General features: G+C 36.9%; 1 protein-coding gene across 1 annotated transcript in view; it reads right to left on the bottom strand.

Annotated features, from left to right (window-relative positions):
• TTC7A (tetratricopeptide repeat domain 7A) overlaps positions 1 to 21,552 on the bottom strand; it is a gene marked incomplete at its 3' end in the record, with an annotated part of 86,397 nt that overhangs the window by 17,563 nt on the left and 47,282 nt on the right. The window contains exons 11-15 of the mRNA XM_008945958.1: positions 21,190 to 21,307; positions 20,942 to 20,999; positions 16,942 to 17,014; positions 15,587 to 15,747; positions 1,316 to 1,432 (exon numbers count right to left, since the gene is read on the bottom strand). Coding sequence (XP_008944206.1) covers positions 1,316 to 1,432; positions 15,587 to 15,747; positions 16,942 to 17,014; positions 20,942 to 20,999; positions 21,190 to 21,307 — 527 coding nt within the window. The remainder of the gene's footprint in view (positions 1 to 1,315; positions 1,433 to 15,586; positions 15,748 to 16,941; positions 17,015 to 20,941; positions 21,000 to 21,189; positions 21,308 to 21,552) is intronic.

Genomic DNA, 21,552 nt, shown 5'->3' with positions numbered 1-21,552 from the left:
TAGAAGGTGTAATAGCAGAGACGGAAGGTGAAAAATTGTGCTGGAATACATGCAAAGCTTCACTGAAATTAAGCTTACAGAGAAAATAACTATTCTGCACAACGTAGCATTCTGACAATAAACTCCTAAATGCACCTCCCTCCACACACAACCAGCCAACCAAAATCAACCACCACCCAGCAAGTTAAAAGGGAAATTCTCTCCTGCTGCTGATGTACTTGCTTTCTATAACCCCCAAGTCCTGCTCCTTGCTCAGTATCAGAGTCTCTCTTAAGGCACTGTGACTGACTCTGGTCCCTTCTCAGGCTCTTCCTGCTTCCAAACCTCCCAGACCCTCCCAACTTTCCTGCTCTGAACTGCTCACTAGCTTGGCTAAGGAGAGAAGCCATTTTCCCTCTTCGGCCATTAGGTCAACTCTCTCAATATTTTTGAAGAGATGCATGTTTTTTATATAACTGAGATCAAACAAAGTAAGAGCAAAAACCAAGCAGGTAATACTCATCACACTGGTAACACAAGTATCTGATGCCACCTGGTAGAAAGCTCTTCTGCTGCAGCATGTCTTTTCCATAAACTGTCAACCCTTCAAATAACTACATAGCAGGAAATGCTTCTTGCCCTCTCCTTCATTTACCTGATAGATGTGTTGAATGGTACCATCACACATTTCTGCAGTGGCCTGTGTCTTTATTTCACATCTTAGCTCAACGTATATGGCAAAGGACCTTCACAGAAGCATTTTGGAAACTCAAATAGGACTATATTAACTTATCCAAATACCCATCAATGCCTTTTAAGCACCTAAATAGACTCATAAGCAACACCTCCCTTTAAAAAAAAAAACATGCTGGCTTTGCAAGCACATGGTATTTATCCATGTGAACTCTGATGTCTTTATTGTCTTAACATCTAGTCCTTCATTTTGTTTTCTGAAAGTCCTTGAACTGAACTTCCACCACAGCAATCTCTCCACTAGCCAATATAAAAGGTTCTATAATCCAGACTGAGGAAAAAAATCAAAACAATAACAGTATAGTGAGCCCCATCAAGGAGAATGGTAGTGTTACCCAATTTCTGTCATCATTCATCATCACTTCAGAGTTTATTAGCTTTGGGGTACCTCACTTGACAGAACTCTGGGTAGCTTCTGCATGTCCATCAACTGGTATCTCTGCACTTCAGTCTCCAGATTCCCAGAGGATTAGTTTGTTCATACTAAACACCAGACCAAGTAAAAGCAGGACTACTGACCTAGTATTTCCCTGAAAGGCTACTGAGCAAGGTACTAGGCAGCTACAGCTCTACAGCAGCTTACCTTGGGTTAGTGAGATTGTAGCAGGATTTCCAAATCTGGAGCATGTGTTTACAGGTAAGGAGTGCTTCATCTGGGCCTCTACACAGGGACTCCAGTTTGACTTTTGTAAACAGTAATCTAGTGACATGGGAAAGGAAATTAAATGAGAAAGAAAAGATATTTCAATTCAAGTAAAACATTTTTAAAGATAGCCAGCATCACACCAAACCGGAGAAAACATAACTTCAAAGACAGTGTTAATTTAAATAATTGTTTCATGAAGTAATTACAATAAACTAAAATATCTTACATGGTCAAAGTAACTAGTTTTTACAAGATGGCCTTTTCAACTGGACAGAAACAGTAGTTGACAAGATTATTTTATTTCGTTTTTTTCTAAGTTAAACAAGACATTATGGCTTAGTGAAATTAGCAGGATAGATGAGAACAGTATTTCATGTGCTGAAGAGAAGAGAGTCATCTTCACTAAAGAAAATCTTTACTACTTTTATGAGAAAGGAAGTCTTTTCCATTAACTGGCTCAGATGATAGCTCTCCAACATATAACTCATTAAAGAAAACAACTTGGTACTGATGCAAGTTCCTTCTCTATGATACCGACTTCTACTCTAGGAAATGGAAGAGGCTATGTTGAAAGGCACCATTAGATCAGATAGATTCAGCATTGCTAAAATCAATAAGAAAATGTTGCTCCGCTCTGTGTTATGCTGCCATCACATTGTGAATTGATGTTTGACTTGAATTTTGAACATTTTGAACATTTACAAATGATAACCTGAAGAAAGCACATGATTTACCAAATATGCAGCAAACTATTCATAACAGAAGCAAGACATATGAAGTGCATCACCTCCTAAGATGATGATTGCACATTCCTTTTACATTCCGTGTATCAGTAGAAGGTTCTCCACAGAGGTTAATGTAGATAGCTTCCAGGATAATATAAGAATATGCACGTAATGTGACAATAAAGGAGGAAGTCAATTGGTATGCACCTTTACAGGAGTCACAGCATCTGGAACAAATAATGCACTGGAAAAATACTGTTTTAAAAAATAATTTTTACTAAACTGCAAGATTAAAGAACACAAGGCAGGGGGAGTGTATGCATATAAACTGCACACAAAACTGGTAGCCTACTTTCTGTTTTTAAACGCAGGTATACTTTGGCATTTTATTCCAGTGCAACCTTAATCATCCTAAGTGAAAAAATTTGTATGACTGGTCATATGGCTTGTGTGGGAAGACTGAGAAGGGTGTAGAGGGTGGGCATGTGTGAAAGCTCAGAACTTTCTTATCCCAAATACAAACTTCAAGGCTGCTAATAGTAACTGCAAACTGCCAGAGGGTTTTCTCAAGAATCAGAAATGACATCAAGTGCCTCAGCAAGCTACAGTAGCTAAAGCTTTCGTGTTGCACTGAACGTCCTTTGCAGAATCTACCCAGCATGTAAATTTAAAAAATAATCACACTCCCGTAATTGTAAAATGTGTGTGTTGGTGGAACTGAGGGGGAAATGAAAGGTAGGTCAGTGAGTTAAAGAGAATGAGCACCTGTGGATAAGCAAGGTAAATAAGGTCACATGGGGTCCTATCTGATGTCCTGTAAGACTGTAGAACAGAGCAGTATGTTCCACTAGTGTTAGTTTTCTTCCTACCAGTAAATCCTATTTGAGTATACAGTGAACTATATAATTTAAAGTCATATTTCCTTTAGCAGATCAGTCCTCTCTAGATATTCGTTTACCTATGACTGTAAGAAAAAATGTTCAAGTCTGTCCATTATTTTACTCAAGAGAGATGGAAAAATTACCAATAACCTCCTCCCTTCACACTAGTATATCGCTTTTACCCTTAATACACATACCACCACTCCCTCCCTAGGCATCAAACCACAAACGCAAAATCACAGGAATCTACCTCGTACAATCTCTTTCTTGCTTCTCAGTATGTAAAAAAAAAAAGACACTATTTGCAGTTTGAGAAGCCTACACAAGTTTAATTTTAAAAACTTGTGATCATAAAGCACTTTAAAAATGTTACAGAACATAATAAATTCAGAAGCAGTGACTTTGCAAATAATTCTAGAAATAAGGTAATCATAATATATACCTTATTATGTCCAGTTTACAAATAGACCAAATTTAGATGAACAGCCTTTGAGCATTTAAGATTTTCAGGAATTTTGTAGCAGAGAAGGCACATGGTCAGTAAATCACTAACATTCAGCATGCAAGAGCTAAAAGAAAAATTAACAGGAGATACAAATGGAAGGGATTTGCTTATTAAGAAATTACTAAAATACGGGTACAAAAATGTAAGAACCTGGACTACTAGTGCAGGATTCAAGAATAAGATAGCAGAAGATGAAATATACTTGTAAGAATTAAAGCAACACAACAGAGTTTGATGCTTTTGGAGGATGCGCTTGGTATACGTGCAACAACCCCGTTTCTTCTGCATTACAGCAATCAAGAAGAATAGATGGTTGCACATTTCCCAAATTATTAACAATAAGCAAAGCGTGACGGGAAAATACTCAATCCTAACAAAGAAAGGTTAGGCAGTTCTATCTAATGGAGAAAATAAAGAAGAGTACACTGGTGTGGGATTATCCACAGTAAACCAAAAATAATCTTTTGAATAGAGAAGGTTGTGTTTATAAAGACGCACAGAGCAGTTTCCCTGTGTCCAAGAAATATTTTGACGATCAGTCCAGAAGGTTTTAGGAACCATAAGGAAGATTATCTGAAAAAGGTTTTTCTCAAAGGCCAGCTTCAAGCACCTGTGGAAATAACTCTTCTGGAATACAGCCTGCATTACTGACACAGAGAACTTTAAACTTTACAGGGACATTTTCACACTTGTTTTCAATACACTACTAACAGTGGGGAAGAATGGATAAAAACTACCAAGAGATATGATGATGAAAATCAAGCTGTGTATTTTATGAGTATCATGAATTATCTGGTCGTGTCTGTCTGCAAGAGAAGCTTAAATTACTGACACAGAGTGCAGAACAAAACATGACAGAGTAACCACAGCATGGTAAGACAGCACCTGGGACTGAGAATGCAAGTACTGAGGAACAGACAATAATCAAAGCAGAAACAAAGAGTAGAACAATGTGTGTCAGTGACATGTCAAACTGGAATAAATATAACAGATAGGAGAAACAGAAATCTGTTTGTATCAAGTCCTCTGGGGAAGGGAAGTAGGTAAAACAGGTTCTGTTCAAGACATTAGACTAATGAGGCATTTGTTCCAGCATCAGTGTTTGATATGGATACAGATCTTTAACATTAGATAAAAATAAAGCCAATTGTAGTATGTTAGACTAATTACCCAGACACAAAATGGAGAACAAATCAAACTCTGAAACAGAAAGGCTTAGTTACTCTTGGAGCTAATAGCTGATAAATTCATGAAATATCTACTGAAGCAGCAAAAGACTCCATTACTTCAAGACTGTTCTCACTAATAAGGACATTATAAAACAGCTGCTTGTAACCTAATCCATGTATTACTAGATTTTTATTTAAATAAGGAATGAAAAATCCCAAAAGGATTTATAATCAGGTCTTAGAATTTCAGCGGCATACACCCAAATAATTTGATAACAAAGGTTAGCAAAGACATCCAAGGTACAGTAGAAGCCTGGCATTTAATAAAAAGGTGCTAAAATGTTTAAGGATCCATGCCTCAAGTTGAAGGGATAAAAAGATGTTTGATAAGCCAATTATTGATAACATTGTGCAAGTAGCACATGAGAAACATGCTGGGATCCTATCAAGAATAGCAGGAGATAGAGAAGGTAGTGAAGTGAAAGAAAAATTGGCACAGAAAACTGCATCTTAGGTATGTCATAAAAGTAAAGCTAAACTATACCTGAACAGGTTATTATACAGAAAAGTTAAGGCTTTCAGGCTTTTTTGTACTTAAGTAGGAAATAAAAAAGAAAACTTGTATACTAAACAGAGACAATGGAATGAAGATAAAGAATAGTCAGGAGTGAATCCCCAACCTCCAAGTCCTTATATGTGTTGTCTCAGATAGGAAAATGACAAATGGAGAATAGCAATACTTAAAATTATTTTTTAAAAATAAGCGTTAATGCAGTCAAAAATAATTTCTTAAAATTATGGAAGAAGTGACAAATAAGATTGTCCTCCCTAAAGTAAAAACTTTGAAGAAAGTATAATTTCTATAATGACTGGGGAACAGCAACTATACTTCCGATTTTTTTTTCAGTAGGGAAGTCACAGATTAATATAAACTATCTTAATAACATGCAAAAATTCACACAAAAATACACAAAAAAGTGAAAGCATGAGATAACATAGTTAATGGGAAAATGGTTTATAGTTAAAGTTTAATAAAGAGATTGTACCAAACAACTGTACACGAGTTCTTCCAAAACAGAGCTGCCTAACAACCAGGTTCATCAATGTGAGACAGCTGTGGGGAGGGCAGATACAATTTGGGAACATACTCACTGGAGCAGAAAAAGAAAGAGACAACACCATAGTACAACACCCCATTGAGACCACATCTGGAATGTTATACATAATTCTCATTATAACAGTTAAAATCACACACCCAAGAAATTTCAAGCCTCCTCGGGTATGCACGTTTGTGGTGGAGCGATCCCCCGTGCATCTGCACGCAATAAACGTACCTACTTTATAACTTTCGAGTTATAGAGTCTGTTTCCGTACGTCAGCTGTGCACCACCTTGGATCAGCCATAGCTGGATATCTGTATTCCACATGCTGCTGTATGTATAAGAGACCTGCTTTTCATTCCCCAATTCTTTCTTCAAGCTGACAATAGCTATTATTCTTCTACCAGATCTGCTTGCTAGAGCAGTGTCACTCAATGCAGTGGTAATCAGGAATCTTCCTGAAGCACCTGAGACTACGAAACCTTCTACAGCAAACTGTTAATTCAACTAGGCTTCTTCTGGAGGATCCATATCCCCATATCCTGATCAAAACTGAACAGAATGCTCTATTTTCAGTTAGGATTGGGAATAAACTTCATTAATATTCTCTTACTATATAAATTATTTACATTCTTAACATCACACTGAAAGTGTGTGCTTTGAAAAAGATTAGTCCTTCAGTGTAATACAACAACAGCCTTGCTGAGAACCCTTTAAGGATTCTTCTGTCTGCAGTGAGGTCAAGCTAAGCATACACTTCATGCCAGTGAACAGCTATCTCCTTGAAGAAGCTAAGTTTTAAAATAAGGCATCAAATCCACTTGTTTACAATGCAGGATTGAAAATGCAACCACCTTTGTTTGATGTTTAATCTACTTTCAGTAAACTTGGTAAGTTTCAGGAGAACGTTTCAAAGTTCTTGAAGAGTTTGCATTTCTAACTTCAGCTAACAGTATTTTTACATGATAATGAATAATTTAAAGACGGTAAGAAAGAAATTAATATACTGGCAGTCCCACAAGCATGGTAACCACCAACAAACAAGCCATTCAGAAAGTGTCAAATAATAGCCTGATATCTCTGACAACCACATGTATTTTTACAATAGCTTAAGTATAAGAACAAGCAATATATAATCAACCCTGATAGCCTGTTAGTTATTAAAGTATAAAAGAGAGATGAAAAATACCAGTTTTGTGTAGAGTTTTATCAAATGTGAAACCAAAGTGAAATATAAGTGCCCATTTGAAATATCCTATAACTTCAAATCCTGGAATTCTAGGAACATTCAAAAGAAGTTGTTCTGGTATTAAATCTAGGTACTGTGTTTAAAAAAAAAAAAAAAAAAGTGCCAAAAAAAAAAAAAAAAAAACACCAAGTGCAAATGTATGACTTGTGAATTCTTAAGACTAGTCTGACAACGATCCTGTATTAAATAAAAAAAAAATCATGAAAAGGTAATGCAGAATGTAACACTACAGAAAGATATTAGTTTCAGAAGACTTGTCTTTTGAGTCTCAAAAAGACTTCATATGATCTGCATTTTGTGGAAAAAGTAACTATGTTGGTGTAAAGCTTACATTGACATGCGTACTTCCTACAGTTGCATCTCATTTCTGTAACAAATTGTCATAGTGCCCAATTGCTTGTGTAAATTAAATCAGGTTAACTGATGGACACCACAGAGTAATTAAAAGCGGGAAAACAGTACACAGAATGCAAAAAAATGAAGTTTGAACAAATATTATTCAATACTGATGATTTGGAAGAATATAAATCTATTCACTTTTCCTAAATAAAGTGCTAGCAAGTCACTTCTTGCACTCAACAATTAAATACACAAGAAAAACTTCTGATGACTGTTACAGGAAACATAAATGGAGTAGGAGAAAGTCAAGCCTTATCAAATTCATTAGTCAGTACCTTAGTCTGTACCTACTAGCAGAAGACTGCTCTTCTGGCAGTCTTGTACTTACTCATAAACAAACGTTTTGGAAGAAAAGGGTTAACAATAAAAGAAAATCCTAGGGTTCCCAGAGTTTATTTCATTCACTGTCCAGAATTCGACAAGAGTTTACTCTCTGCAAGTTTCTAGCTTCTTTTAAACGGAGGAGGTAGGGCTGACTGCTTTAAGACCCTTCACTGAGAAATTCCACTTGAATCCAAAAGGACTCTCATTTATGTGTAATAGACTCTCCTAATAAAAAGATCCTTATAAAAGCACGGTAGGAAACTTTCCAAACAATTTGTTCAGTAGCACAGCTTAATAGCTCTAAAGTTGCTTTTCTTTTAAAAACTGAACATATAGCTATAGGAACAAATACAGCCTTCGCACTCTGATGTGGAAATGCATCACAGAAATAACTGACAAAGAAACAAATAAGAGTGCCAGCAAACAGGTAATGGAATATAAGCCCCCAAAGCCATTAAACTTAATATAACACAATCCTTTCCAACAGACAGGATGCACATGACTCTCTGCACAAAGCAGTGATAAAGTATACTGAAATATTTTGTGCAATTCTTCTTTGCATGTGATGAAAATTGGCTACAGTTCAGTAGTGCAACAGATAACTGAAAGGCTAGAGAATGTGCCCTACTGTCAGCAAGCATCTGAAAGGACATTTGGAGGTGACCTGATTACAGAAGCTACCACCAGAGTGTGAAGTCAGCAGTATTACAGAGTGCTTAGTAAAGAATGATATAAAAATAAATGGATGTAAACAAATGAGGGATTAATTCAAATTAAGAACAAAAATTCAGTCTTAGCAAAGAGTGTAACCAAAACACTGCAAGAAGCTACCACGTGCTGCAACAGTTTCTCCAGTTCTCATGTGTTCTTATCAAGACCAGATGTCCACTGGCAGATATGCTTTAGCTCAAACCTGTACTAACAGAAAAGCTAAAGCAAAATTAGCAACTTCTGATATATAGGTCAGGGATTTTTAAAATTGATCCTTCTGGCTACAAACTCTATTAACTTAAGCATCCAGTTTTGACAGCTGTCCTTTTAACACTCGCTGTAGAAAGCTGACAGCTTCACATTATGCAACTCCAAAACATCTGCATGATCATCAGAACACAAAAATTTAACCTACAGGGATAATGACAACATGAAACTAAGTAAAATATGAAATACATATATTTTTTTTAAAGAATTTGCTTACACATTTGATGATTTTAGGTGCATCACTTCTACCACCATCATAAAGTACAGAAAGGAATTCACAGAGGTGTCTAGTACAATTGCAAAGTGAACCTCTACACAGTCACTCTTTTGAGTATTCTAGGAAAGTTTTATTATCAGGAAAGATATAAATTTGTTCATTCACAAAACATGAAAAATCATTTGTAAGTACCTTGAAATACCTTTTCACATGACAGAACAAATTAATCTTATCTGCTGGTGGTTTCTTTTGAATTTCTGTGACACTGCTACCCAATCAATTTCTCTCACCTTGTCCTGAAGCCAGCTTCCTCTCACTCTCAGTTAATCACATCTGCTTCTCATTTTTATTCAAAGTGTCAACAGTCAAGAATGAGTCTCAATTATCCAAGCTACATTTGCAAGCTAACAAGACACAGTTAACGAGAAAAGGTTACTGAACGTAACTATCAGCAATGTCTACTTAGGTATTTTTTTAGCTGCTTCTGTCAATCTGGTTCCTGCAAGAAAACCAATTGACTGAAAAACTGGATGCCCAACACTGGCAACAGGAGGTCAGGCAACACAATCTAGTTTTTCTAAAAGCTCCAGAAAATCATTTAATATAAAAAAGTCTCCTAAACTATTTCTCAGTCACCAAATATACCCAAAGGATGTGAAACCAGTTCTAAGTGAATCAGGAAAAGCAACAGATTTCTATAGTGTCAATATTAATCACAAAGTGTAATCTCCTCCACCTTTGCTTGCACAGATCCCCAGTAGCAGAAAGCCCATATACATATAGTAACAGAGGGACCATATCCTGGTCTGAATCAAAAGAAGTGTGGCTAGCAGCAGGTCGAGGGAAGGGATTCTGCCCCTCTACTGTGGCCTCATGGCACCCCACCCAGAGTATTGTGCCCAGCTCAGAAGCCGCTAACAAGCTTTGGCCTGTTCAGAAGATTGGTTGACTGAGTCCTTTGAGAGGCAGGTGTGCTGATCCACTTGAAGGCAGGGAGGGCTCCACAGAGGCATAGGGACAGGCTGGATCGATAGTCCAAGGCCAATGGTATGAGGTTCAATAAAGCCAGTACCAGGTCCTGCACTTGGCCCACAACAACCATATTGCAACACTGCAGGCTTGAGGAAGACTGGCTGGAAAGGTGACCAGCAGAAAATGACCTGGGGATGTTGGTCAAGAGCTGGCTGAATACAAACCAGCAGTATGCCCAGGTGGACAAGAAGGCCAGTGGCAACCTGGATTGTAGCAGAAATAGTGTGCGCAGCAGGACTAGGGAAGTGTCCCCCTGTACTCAGCACTGGTGAGGTCACATCTCAAATACCATATTCAGTTTTGGGCACCTAATACAAGAAAGACTGAGTTGGTGGAGTGTGTTCAAAGAATGGCAATGAAGCTGCTGAAGGGTCTCAAGCACAAGTCTTATGAGGGGCAGCTGAGGGAGCTGGTCTTATTTAGCCTGGAGAAAAGGAAGCTCAGAGAAGACCACAGCACGCTCTACACCTACCTATAAGGAGGTTGTAGCAAGATGGGAGTCAGTTTTTAATCCTAGGTAACAAGAGACAGGACAAGAGGAACCTGCCTCAAGTTGTACGTATGGAGAGTTAGATTGGATATTAGGAGAAATCTCTTAATTGAAAGGGTTGTAAAGCACTGGAACAGGCTGCCCAGGGAAGTGGTGGAGTCACCGTCCCTGAAGGGTAATTCAAAGATGTGTAGATGTGGTCCTTAGGGACATGGTTTCGTGGTGACTTGGTAGTGCTGGGTTAATGATCTTAAAGGTCTCTTCCAACCAAAATGATTCTATGAAAAACAGGCAGTTCAGATTGCTATTAGAAGCCTGACTCTCAAGCCAGTGAAAAATGCAACAAAACCAGCCTGCAAGCCCCAACACAACGCTATTTTGTGGAAACCATGAATAGCTATCCTTGGTGTGTATTGGACGGCCTCTGTTGCACCCTTTGAATATTGTTCCACATATATTTGTTCACAAAGCAGTAGCATTGTTTCTTTGCAAGGAAAAGCACCAGTCAGCCCTGTGACTTTTGTTGCAATTTATATATACTGTATTCCACCTTATGAGCTCAGTGTCCTTAAGAAAATGTAAATCTGTAAACTATAATGAAGATAGTTTCTGACTAAAGCCAGAACAAATTAGTTATACTTGAAAACTTTTTGTTTTTCTGCCTTGAACACCCTGCGGCAGCCAGTTCAGGACCCAAACTGGGATTCTTTCATTCAAGTTTCAGAGAAGAATCTATAACCTAGGAAATATAATTTAGGGATAAGACCCTAAGGCCAATGGCCAATTTGTTACATAAAGTAAAATTTACCTATCAACGATGGCTATTTTAATGGACCGTTCTGTAAAAGCACATAACAACCATCAAAGATAAAAAAAAAAAAAGCCCAGCATGAAAAGAAAAATGCAAGCATGCAAGTAACTGATACTGTCTTTCATGACTTAAAGAAAAATCTTTCCTGAGAAAAAAATTCCTTCAACTCCCTACACAGACAGGATAAGAATGGAATGGATTTGAAAAAGTACATTGTCAAACACTGACAACAATGTATACACCAACTTGAAAGACATGATTTTGACAAGCCCAGCAGATTACTACTTCTTTGTCGAATCATGTATTACTGCCCTTTCCTCAAATAACTCCCAATGTTCTATTTATCAAGGAAAAAAAAGTTCAAGTTTGACCAACGCCATGCACTGCAGTGCAACTACAACTGACCTTGGGAAAACAGAACATATAACCTATGCCCTTTAACTGGTAAATACATCCCTGTCCCAGATAACATCAGTATACGTATCATCATGCACCACACGTCTCAAACAGCTCTTCTGTTTTGCCCACCCAGACAACTCCCAGAAGGAAACAATTTGCTAATCAATGAACTGAGGGAAGCTAAAAGGCTCCACGATTCTGGGAAATCTACTGTAGCCCAGAAGAGCCTTTGAGGGTCAGGAAGGAAAGGATCCAATAGTTTTCTGAGGAGTGGCATATTGGACTGATGCTTCCGTGAAATATTCTTGGAAGAAAAAAAAAAAATTCACGCTTCAACAAATGTAAATGTTTAAACTGTGAACTTAGTCTTCAGTTGACTTCAAACCTGCTACCATATGTCTTTCCTTTTTGAGTCTACTTAACATTAAAATAACATGCTTGAACTCCACAAATAACCCATCTGCTGTTCCCTACTTCTGCTACTTTAAAAGCTTATCAGCTGCTATCCATTGCAGTCGAACTTTCAGTATAAAATTAGCAAATAATATTTATTATTCATTTTGCCTAATTACATTAATTTCAGGTACTGTGCTCATCTTAGGAGCTCCAACACTTGAAATAACAAGGGAACCCCAAACAGCTAAGATTCAGAAAACAATACCAGAAGTATTTCATTAAGCAACTTAACTCTGTCTTCCTTGACTGAGAATTCACTTTTGACCAACCATGAGTAGGAACAGAAGTGCCATTTCAAGATTTCATATCATTCAAAGGACCACTACAGATTCCTCTTAGCAAGCAGATAAAAAGACAGGGCAGAGTCATGGAAAGGAGCGTGTAAGGTTCCTCAGGTAACTGCACATACCTGCACTATATATATTTTGCACAGTACTTACAAGGCTAATATGAACCAATGCAACACAACCACCATTACCTTTCATCACCTGAAACACACCTTCAGGCCACAACGCACACCTCTGGGATTGCTTATACATTCCGAGTAGGCAACGACTAGATCAAGAAAAATAAAATTCAAGGAACATCCAAGCAGCTAAGACCTCAAGTCTCCTTCACAGTTAAGTACTCTAGTAATTTATGATACACTGTGGTTCCTTCCTGCCTACTCTCTTGCATTCAGGTTTTCAAGCAAAGCTTTGCTGCTTCTGTTTCAAGAGAAATGGATCATTTCACCCAGCCTCCCATCTGGTTTGATTGTTAGGACTCTGCGCTGCATCATCTATGGGTTCAAATTTTAAAAACTGGTGAGACAACATATTTACTTATTGATTACAACAGATGAGTGCTGCAAAGTATCCACTTCTCAGCATGATTCACATTGTACTCTATGAATTCCTTGCAACCTCTGGCATTTTAGAAAGATGCAGTATTAAAATATTCTGAAAAACTAGATTCTTTTCAAGGAAAAAAAAAAACATACATCTATGAATAGGGCAAGACAGCAGTCACTGCAACAATGCAATTACGCATACAAAAGCATGCAGACAAGAACAACAATAAAAGAAACAGAAAATAGCATCAATCACAAGCCCTACATTTTATTTTAATATTTTCCAAGTACAGAGATTTATTATGCTGCAAAGCCACTGAAATACCATTTTGCATAAGGCGAGGTAATGGATTCTAACAAATACAGAGAATGCCAAGAAAACTCTTGTACTATTTAGCTTACCAGGATTGCAGACATAACGGGAAGACAAAACAGAAAACACCATGATATTTGAAGTGTTTACAAAAGACAGTAAAGTACCACAGGCAAATGTTTCACTGCATCTAAAAATTAACAAGGTTTAAAAGAACGCAAGAGGATCTCTTCCCAGTCTGCTAGGAAGTACTGTGAGGTGTACTGTTTACCTAAGTTGCAGAATAAGAAAATGGAATCAATGACACACTAAACACTTCTGTGTTTTATATCTATCTATCTATCTATATATCTATCTATACACACACACACACATTGTCAATCATTTCAAGAGCACCAGATGCAGTGTGCAAGAACAGACTGTGAACTTGAGGTTTTGCTGATAGATCATTGCAAAAATAACCCAGTTATGTGAAGGAATCAATCCAAATTTGTATTATTGACCAGATGTGTCTGTCTGCCTGTCAGTACCAATTTTACACAGCACACAAGGACTCTCCATCATATCCTTCACTTATTTGGGAATCAGAAGTCAGAAGTCACTTGACAGCACTAAACCTATGATTCTAGAAGTGTCTAGAGATACATATAGTTGTGTTTCACCTTGGATTCTTCAGCAATTGTTGCCACATATGATGGTGATTCCTACTGCCAAGATACTCCTCTCAAACTCCCCTAATTGTACCAGTAGATTGTAACATAGTACACAGTATCACGACGGTGTTTGCATTATACAACACAACAATTTAGAACCACTATTATGACCCATATGATTAACATACATAAATAGGCAGATCAGTACTTTCTAAAACAACTGTTTTAGAAACAGTTTTAGAAACAAACAACTTTGTCCCTGCTTATTGTATGGGGGTTAGACTAGATGATCTTTGGAGGTCCCTTCCAGCCCCGACATCCTATGATTCTATGATTACAAACTCAGGCAACATGTTTAATCATGAGATGCAATATGAAAAAGTATGGAAAGGCCATGACACACATTTGGGAAAAAAAAAACAACTAATACCTTTTGAATGTTCATAAGGGTGATTTTTTAAGATTTTACTGAACAACCCTTTGCTCTCTTAGTAGTAGGGAAAACTCCAGTTTGAGAAATCCTTCTGGACTATTATGATGATGAAAGCTATAGCAGCAGCTTCTTTGTCATTTACATTGCCACTAAGTGGCAGAAGATGAAACAAGGACAGACGATGGTAGATCATGGTGGTGCTTTGAACATATTTCTTTTTAATAATAATAGAGTATAAATTAGGTAGCTGGTATCCCAATTGCTGCTCAAACCATGACTTACTGACAGGTCCCTCAAACCTGAGGAAAGCACAGACATCTGAGAGATGAATTGCTAGATAGTTCTGAAATTGTGACACATATGTGGAAGCCCCTATTAAGGGGGTAGAGAGTTAACAAGCCTGTGGATAAACTAGGAAGTGACAAATGGCAAAAGGGCACAAAAGCAGTTGCACAGAGCTGGCTGTGAGCCACAGAAATTCTGTTGATATCACCTCTCCTCAGAGGTCCTGGTCAGATTTATGAGGAAAAAGGCAACAGTACCTTATATAGAAAGTCAATAGGAAGCATGGAATGTCAAGAAACAGGAAGGAAAACCACTATAATCTCTACTTTCGAACTTCTAACTCCACAGAGAGTATTATGTTCAGCATACCAGAGTCATTTTCTGATATGTTGATATAATAATTTACGATACAGGTGAGTAATTTAAAAGTTAAGACTGAGATACTTCAAAAAACTGTCCAAATTACCATTTATAATATTACGGATTACAACCATAGTACAGATTACAGCCTTAGTGACTGTTGCTAAGCATCAGAATGAAACACTGGAAGTTAATGGAAACTGTCCTTCAGATATTTCACTGTAAAGCATTTAATTGGATTTTCATCAGAAAATAATTTTTTTTAAAACCCTTACACAAAAGTACAAACTCGAGATGTATTTTAAGATATACTTAAAATGAAGAATAAACACAAAGAACTATTTGTCTTAAACAACAAGAGAAAATGTTCCAAACATACTTCTTCCCTGTTCACTTTATTCACTGGTTATTATGCAGGCAAAAGGGGAGATTCTCTGTTATGATGTATTTTACTGAATATATTCCACAGAATACGCATAGAGTTATCTGTAGGACAGCATAAATCTATCCCATGACAGATGACGAAGGAATTAGATGAGGATCTAAGAAAAATAAATGTGAGAGAAAGCACAGAAAGAAAACATGAAATTCACTCACATAAAGTTTTCTGGATATTCACTCAAGGCCATATCAATGATATTCAAAGCATCATGGTAGTGTTTCTGGGCTGATAGCAAGAGTGCAAGGAGATGAAGAGAGTTGGCATCATCTCCTTGTAGTTGTAGAGCCTGACGAACATAACCCAAAGCTTCTGGTATCTGATTTAAAATAAAGAATATTAGTATTGCCTAATACTTAATTTCATATCCGTAACATTTTCAAAATATTCACCTGGATACCAAGTAGAATTGTACAGATTACTGTAAGACACTAGTCAGAAGTTTAAAATGGACCTGATGCTCTACAGTGAACAGTAAAAATTAAACAACATATTAACCCTGGAAAATAAGATACATGTTTTAATAAAACAGTTTCCTTCAGCCCTTTAAAATATTGACTTACTTTTAAAGTATGGGCTGTATTGCTGTATGATTTTGAAAACATTTTAATTGCAATACATCAACCTAAATGTACCGTTAGACTTCAATAGTAACTTTTCTTCACACAGAATTTCCTGATCCCCTCAGCTGCATGTGGTTTTGGTCACAGAGTCACAGCCCGCTACTGAAAAATATTTTGTGCTCTTAAAGTAACAATCCATTCCACCCTAACGTGACATGGTCCCATGTCTCTGCTACTCATTAGCAATGAAAAGTAGCCACCTAGAGTATGTAAACTACTGTGCTCAAAACCACTTCCTGAAATAACTATGACACAGGAAAATGCTTTCTGCGTGTCATGGTAAGCAGCTCTAAGTTATCCAAACTTATGATATATGGTGGAATCCTAAATCCCTTAAACAAAACAGCGGCACAAGTTGGACCGAGCTCTGATCTCTTTTATAACTTTAAAATATTTTCCAGTTTTCTTAAACACATTTTTGTAATTTTGTTCAAAATAACCAAACATCCTACAAGTACTCATAAAAGGCACATATTTTACTAGATACTCAAAATTTAAGCACTGTCAAGATCACTAAATCCTAGATTCAAGAGTCCCACTCTCCAGACAACCAGTCTGAGCAGAGATCATACATAACAGGTAAAAGCGGGGCAAAAATTGACTTTTTTTTTTTCTTCTCCATCCAGCAACATAATGTTGGAAAAAAAAAAATGGAATGGCTTATGTCTTTTTTCTTATAGTGGAGCTGGAAATACTGTGGCAGAACTCTGGAGAAGCGTGTGACACTGAAGGTGTTTGGAGAGAGTATTTCAGGGTGTTTTTCCATATATATGTGCACAAGGAAAACCATTTTTTTATGGAAGAAATCTTCATCTGTACCCATCAATAGATAGAAATTATAATCTTCATATGACAGTGTGATGCTGCTGCACTTTTAAAACATAACTAACCTGTCTGGATATGGCAAGCTGCAGTGCCAAGTAAAATGCTGCCAGATGATCTGTTGGAGACAAACTGTGAGCCCTTTAAAACAAAAAGAAAACAGAAGACCACTGAATTTTTCCCCTGTTAATACAGGTTAGGCATACACACAAACATATATATATAGCATGCATCCATATTCAGACATCTTCACTACAAATATGCTCCCATTGTGACTGATGTTCATTCCAGTGACTCTTCATATCATACTTTTCAGTCATCCTTGATTTAAAGAAGTACTTTGGGCCGTTAAAGAGGCATTTTAATAGAAATTAATTATGTAATTTCAGTATAAATCTTAAAAGTGAGCAACACAAAATGATTTTTCAATCAAAATATACCCTTAAACAGACACTAGATGTAATTATCTAAGAACAGTTACAATAAAAACTCATTAAGCAGTCTTCTTAGAGAAAAAGGAAGAAAACAAGAAAAAAAAAAATCCCTTAAAACAGGTTCCTTTCAAAGAGAAGGCTTCTATTATCTGCATGGGAGGTATCCAAGTGATCGCACCTACCCTGGCCGGGATGGTTGTGAAGCACAGAACACAAAGAAGAGCAGCACCATTAAAGTAGGTCAGAGTTTTGTTCATTCTTCAGACTCCCAACATTTAGAGCACATTTTCAGCTCAGCATACAAAGCCTTCGAGGAAGCCACTCACTTTTTGGCTTTGAGTTGCCAAAAATTAAGATTATGTTAGCAGAGCACCTGGCTATGTAGTAATGTAACAGACATCTAGGCTGCTCAGGACCTTTATTGCAGTAAAAGGCAGTGTAAGATCTGACTTATCATTAACCTATGTTAGAAGTTCAGATGAAGAAGTCTATGCTGATGATCTTTTTATAACTTTTGTCCACAAAAATGTTGAGCTGCCCAACAGCACTAGTATTTTGTGATTACTCACTCTCAAAACATTTGTAACTACTGCAGTTGTAAGTAACAGCAGTTACTAAAACGAATAACTGTTTTCTGCCTTTAAAAAAATTTTTTTCAAATGTGCACATTTTGTTGTAATCATTTCAACACATCCTATAGAAGATGTTCTTGTAATACACTCTACTATCTTCCACTGTAATACAATCTAAGTGAGAACAAAAGATTTTAACTTAAAGAGTACTTGTTCAGTCACTAGCTTCAGCTAGTGAAAGAATAAAGCTGTTACTATCTATCAACCATTTGATGAGTTCTGTGAAACTTAATTCACACCAAGTACAGGAAAAGCACTGAAAGTCTTCCAGGGGGAAAAAAAAAAAGTTAGTGAGACACCTCCTCAACACTGTGAATACAGCAACAAGTTCCTTCTCAAATGGCCACTATCTCAAACAGGTAGCCTTGAAATCTGGCTTAGCTAAAACATGACTGTATTTCTTCAGGACCTATTTCTTCAGGAATTGGTTCTCTAGTAAGTGATTGAAAAACTCACCAAAAAAAAAAAATCAAAGAAACCCACAGAACAAAAAAACCTTGGCTCATAGAATAGTGAGTCCAGTAGACCTGCTTGCTTTATAAGCAGTGTAGGAGATGAATGGAGAATTTCAACTTCCACCTCCTGGAAAACATTTATTTTTAAGATGCAGAAGAGGGAGTTGGCATGACTCTGGTATGCTGAACATAATACTCTGTGGTAATAAATTTTTGCTAACATCCTATACCTATGTTATCAACACAAGGAACAAGCAACATTATCAGTGACACTGAAAGGTATTTCTAGTACAGCTGATCTAACAGGTGTATCTGTATGAACAGAAATGGGGAAATGTTAGTGTGCAGGATAATCACCTTTGGAAACATATTTTTCTCCCTTCTCTTCAGAAGGTAGCAATATCACTAACAGCAATATTGGCAACTCACTAGAGTTTTCAAAACATATGCCCTGCACATTACTAAAACCCCTGAAAGATACTTTTAAGTACAAGCCTATGTACAAGTTCATTCTCAGAAAGGCCCCCAGAAAGGATGAATATATAACTTAACATCAATAACCTAGAACACACACTTAAAAATACAAAATATTGTTTCTAGGAAGCTGTATTAACTGGGGGAAAAATAAAATAAAAAAAAAACAAACTACAACCAACAAACTGAAACAAAGAAAACCCCAAAGCATCAAAAAGATATGTAGAAAGCAGATGCAACTAATCCTCATGTTCCCAAGACTTTGTGTATAAATCTATATTTTGCTAGTTAGTACAAGTATTTCAAGACTATATCCCTACAAAATTCAAGTTCCACTCAACCTGTATAGTTTAAGGACATCTGTAATGATTCACTGAAGAGATGCTAGATATGTTTTCAGATTTCAGCTGGCACTATTCACTGCTAGGAAGGCCTTCAGAACTGTTTTGAACTGTTAAGAAAGTATCAAGAGACTTTTGTTCAGCTGTACAGAATCAAACAGAAACATTCCTGGGTGAAAGATGACATAAAACACAACCAAGCAACAATATATGAGTAGAAATGGTGAAAGAGTAGCTTTGCAGTGGTAAGGATATAAGCTGAATGTTGTTTGAAAACTAGTTCTAAAATACTGTGTACTGGATATTCTCTTTTAACTCAAGCCACTTTTTTTTTTTCCCCGCTAGGGCAAACTAATAAAATAATAACAAAATAAGCAGTATGCTGCCTATAAAAGCATCCTCATATTTACATGTGGTCAAAATGCTGCACAACCTTAACCCTCAGAAAATCAAAATTTTGCAGACAGCTTTATAGGGAACGACCCTCAGAATTTTAGGAACCGCTATACTAAACTGGAGGGTAGAGTCAGCAGATGCTGAACTTGAATGGGCTGGCTTCAGGCTATGGTTCATTTCATCCCTTGCTGTTTCAAAAAATCATCAGAAGAAAACAATTCACTGTTAGAATCTCAACAGTAGTGAATGGGCAGAAATGGCAAGAAAAGGTTAGCACAGTATTTTTGGAGCAGTGATTATTAAGAGGGATGGGGAACTGAGATATAAACCAGGAGGTATCAAGTTCAGTTTCAGCATGGAGGAAGAATGCCAAAGTAATACAAAAACTACTAAAAAAAATTAAGGAACAGGAAGAGCAAAGATATGTTGAAACAATTAGATACAGAGGAATAGTTAAGGACCACTACATACCAGCCTCATGCTGAAGTTATCTGCAAAACACTTTTTCAACCCTGTGCACTCAGATATAAAATTACCATCAAAAATCCCAGACTTCATATTCACATTAATGAACAAACTGGTATTTCTGAAGCATTTAGGCCTATCTCACAGAATTAGGGTTTTCAAGGGTATATAACCATAAAAAGGAGCATATTTAGATGCTGCAGAACTTCTGCCAGCTTTGTCATCGAGATTTCTTTCATAATTAGGGTAAAGATGTTTTCTTTCACTCCTTTATGGTCATTTCATTTGCAGCGTTGAACCCTTGAGAGTGAAGTACTGTCATGCCTAACAGCACTTCTTCTGTATAAGGAACTTATGTTAAGATGGGGCATCTGTGTTGCCACTGTCTACACTGTATGATCTCCAGACTGAATTTTTATTTCCTCCTTATCTGTATTTTGCCCCTCATCTACAGCAGCAGGGCCTCAATTATTGCTCTGCTACTACAGAGCTAATTGCAAAAGCCTGTTACACAATCTGATCAGTGACCAACACTTCCAGAAACACCATATATCAAACCATGATTTGAAACCTCGCATCATACAATTTTCCCTTCTAGATCAGAACAGAATATTCCTTTGCACAAATACATTATACTACAAAGCAACACAAAATTTTTATTTAAAGTTAAATAAAAGGAAATCCTTAGAAATCGTACTAGATATTTGACAGAAAATGAAGTAAATGCTAAAGAAATACACTTTGTACTCAATGAAGGGAGACTCCCAGAGGTGAAATCCTCTTTCCGCAATCTTTTACAAGTACCTCTTTTTAAGATAATAAAAGCTTCTCACTACTTTTAGCAGAATGGAATGGAAAGATTAACACTCACCTCTGAAATGCAAGAAGAGCCTTTCTCTGCAAGACCTCTTGCATCCCTCGCAAAGATGCTAAAAAGGATATATTTAATCAGTGATATGCAAGATCAAGAGATTTCATTCCACATACTCATTGAAGAAGTGTTAATGTACTGACTGAAAAAATAGTTCCAAGCCGAAGCTTTAAGTCTAGCATTCTGCTAGGTATCCTTTTTCAGGCAACATGGGAATTTCCCAATGTGAATGTTTATTCTTATCTTACCATCAGTAGCCTGCAGACTGTAAGTCAGTCCCAGTGCCAGGTAGCCTTTTGCTTTGAACTCTGATGTTTTCTCCCCAAGATCAACAACTGTTGTGGCAAATCTTTCAGCTTCTTCCAACTGAAAAATATTATAAAACATCCATGTAAATCTAAAAACGGTTAAATTTTACATTATAATGAGAACAACACACGGCATGTGCATGCTGAATCTGTTGAAATCTCAGCCATGAATGCTTTTAAGGACTATTTTTTGTTTCATTAGGCTTAGTTTTCTTGCTAAATACTGAGTAAAGAACATAGTTTCTAAGCTAGAACTTTCATTCCTATGGTTGAGAGAAACTCTGGCACGTAACAAAGATCTTT

This window comes from Merops nubicus, unplaced genomic scaffold (genome assembly GCF_000691845.1).
Source record: "Merops nubicus isolate BGI_N331 unplaced genomic scaffold, ASM69184v1 scaffold10158, whole genome shotgun sequence".
NCBI classification, from domain to species: Eukaryota; Metazoa; Chordata; class Aves; order Coraciiformes; family Meropidae; genus Merops; species Merops nubicus.
This window is presented reverse-complemented; position numbering and strand designations above follow the sequence as displayed.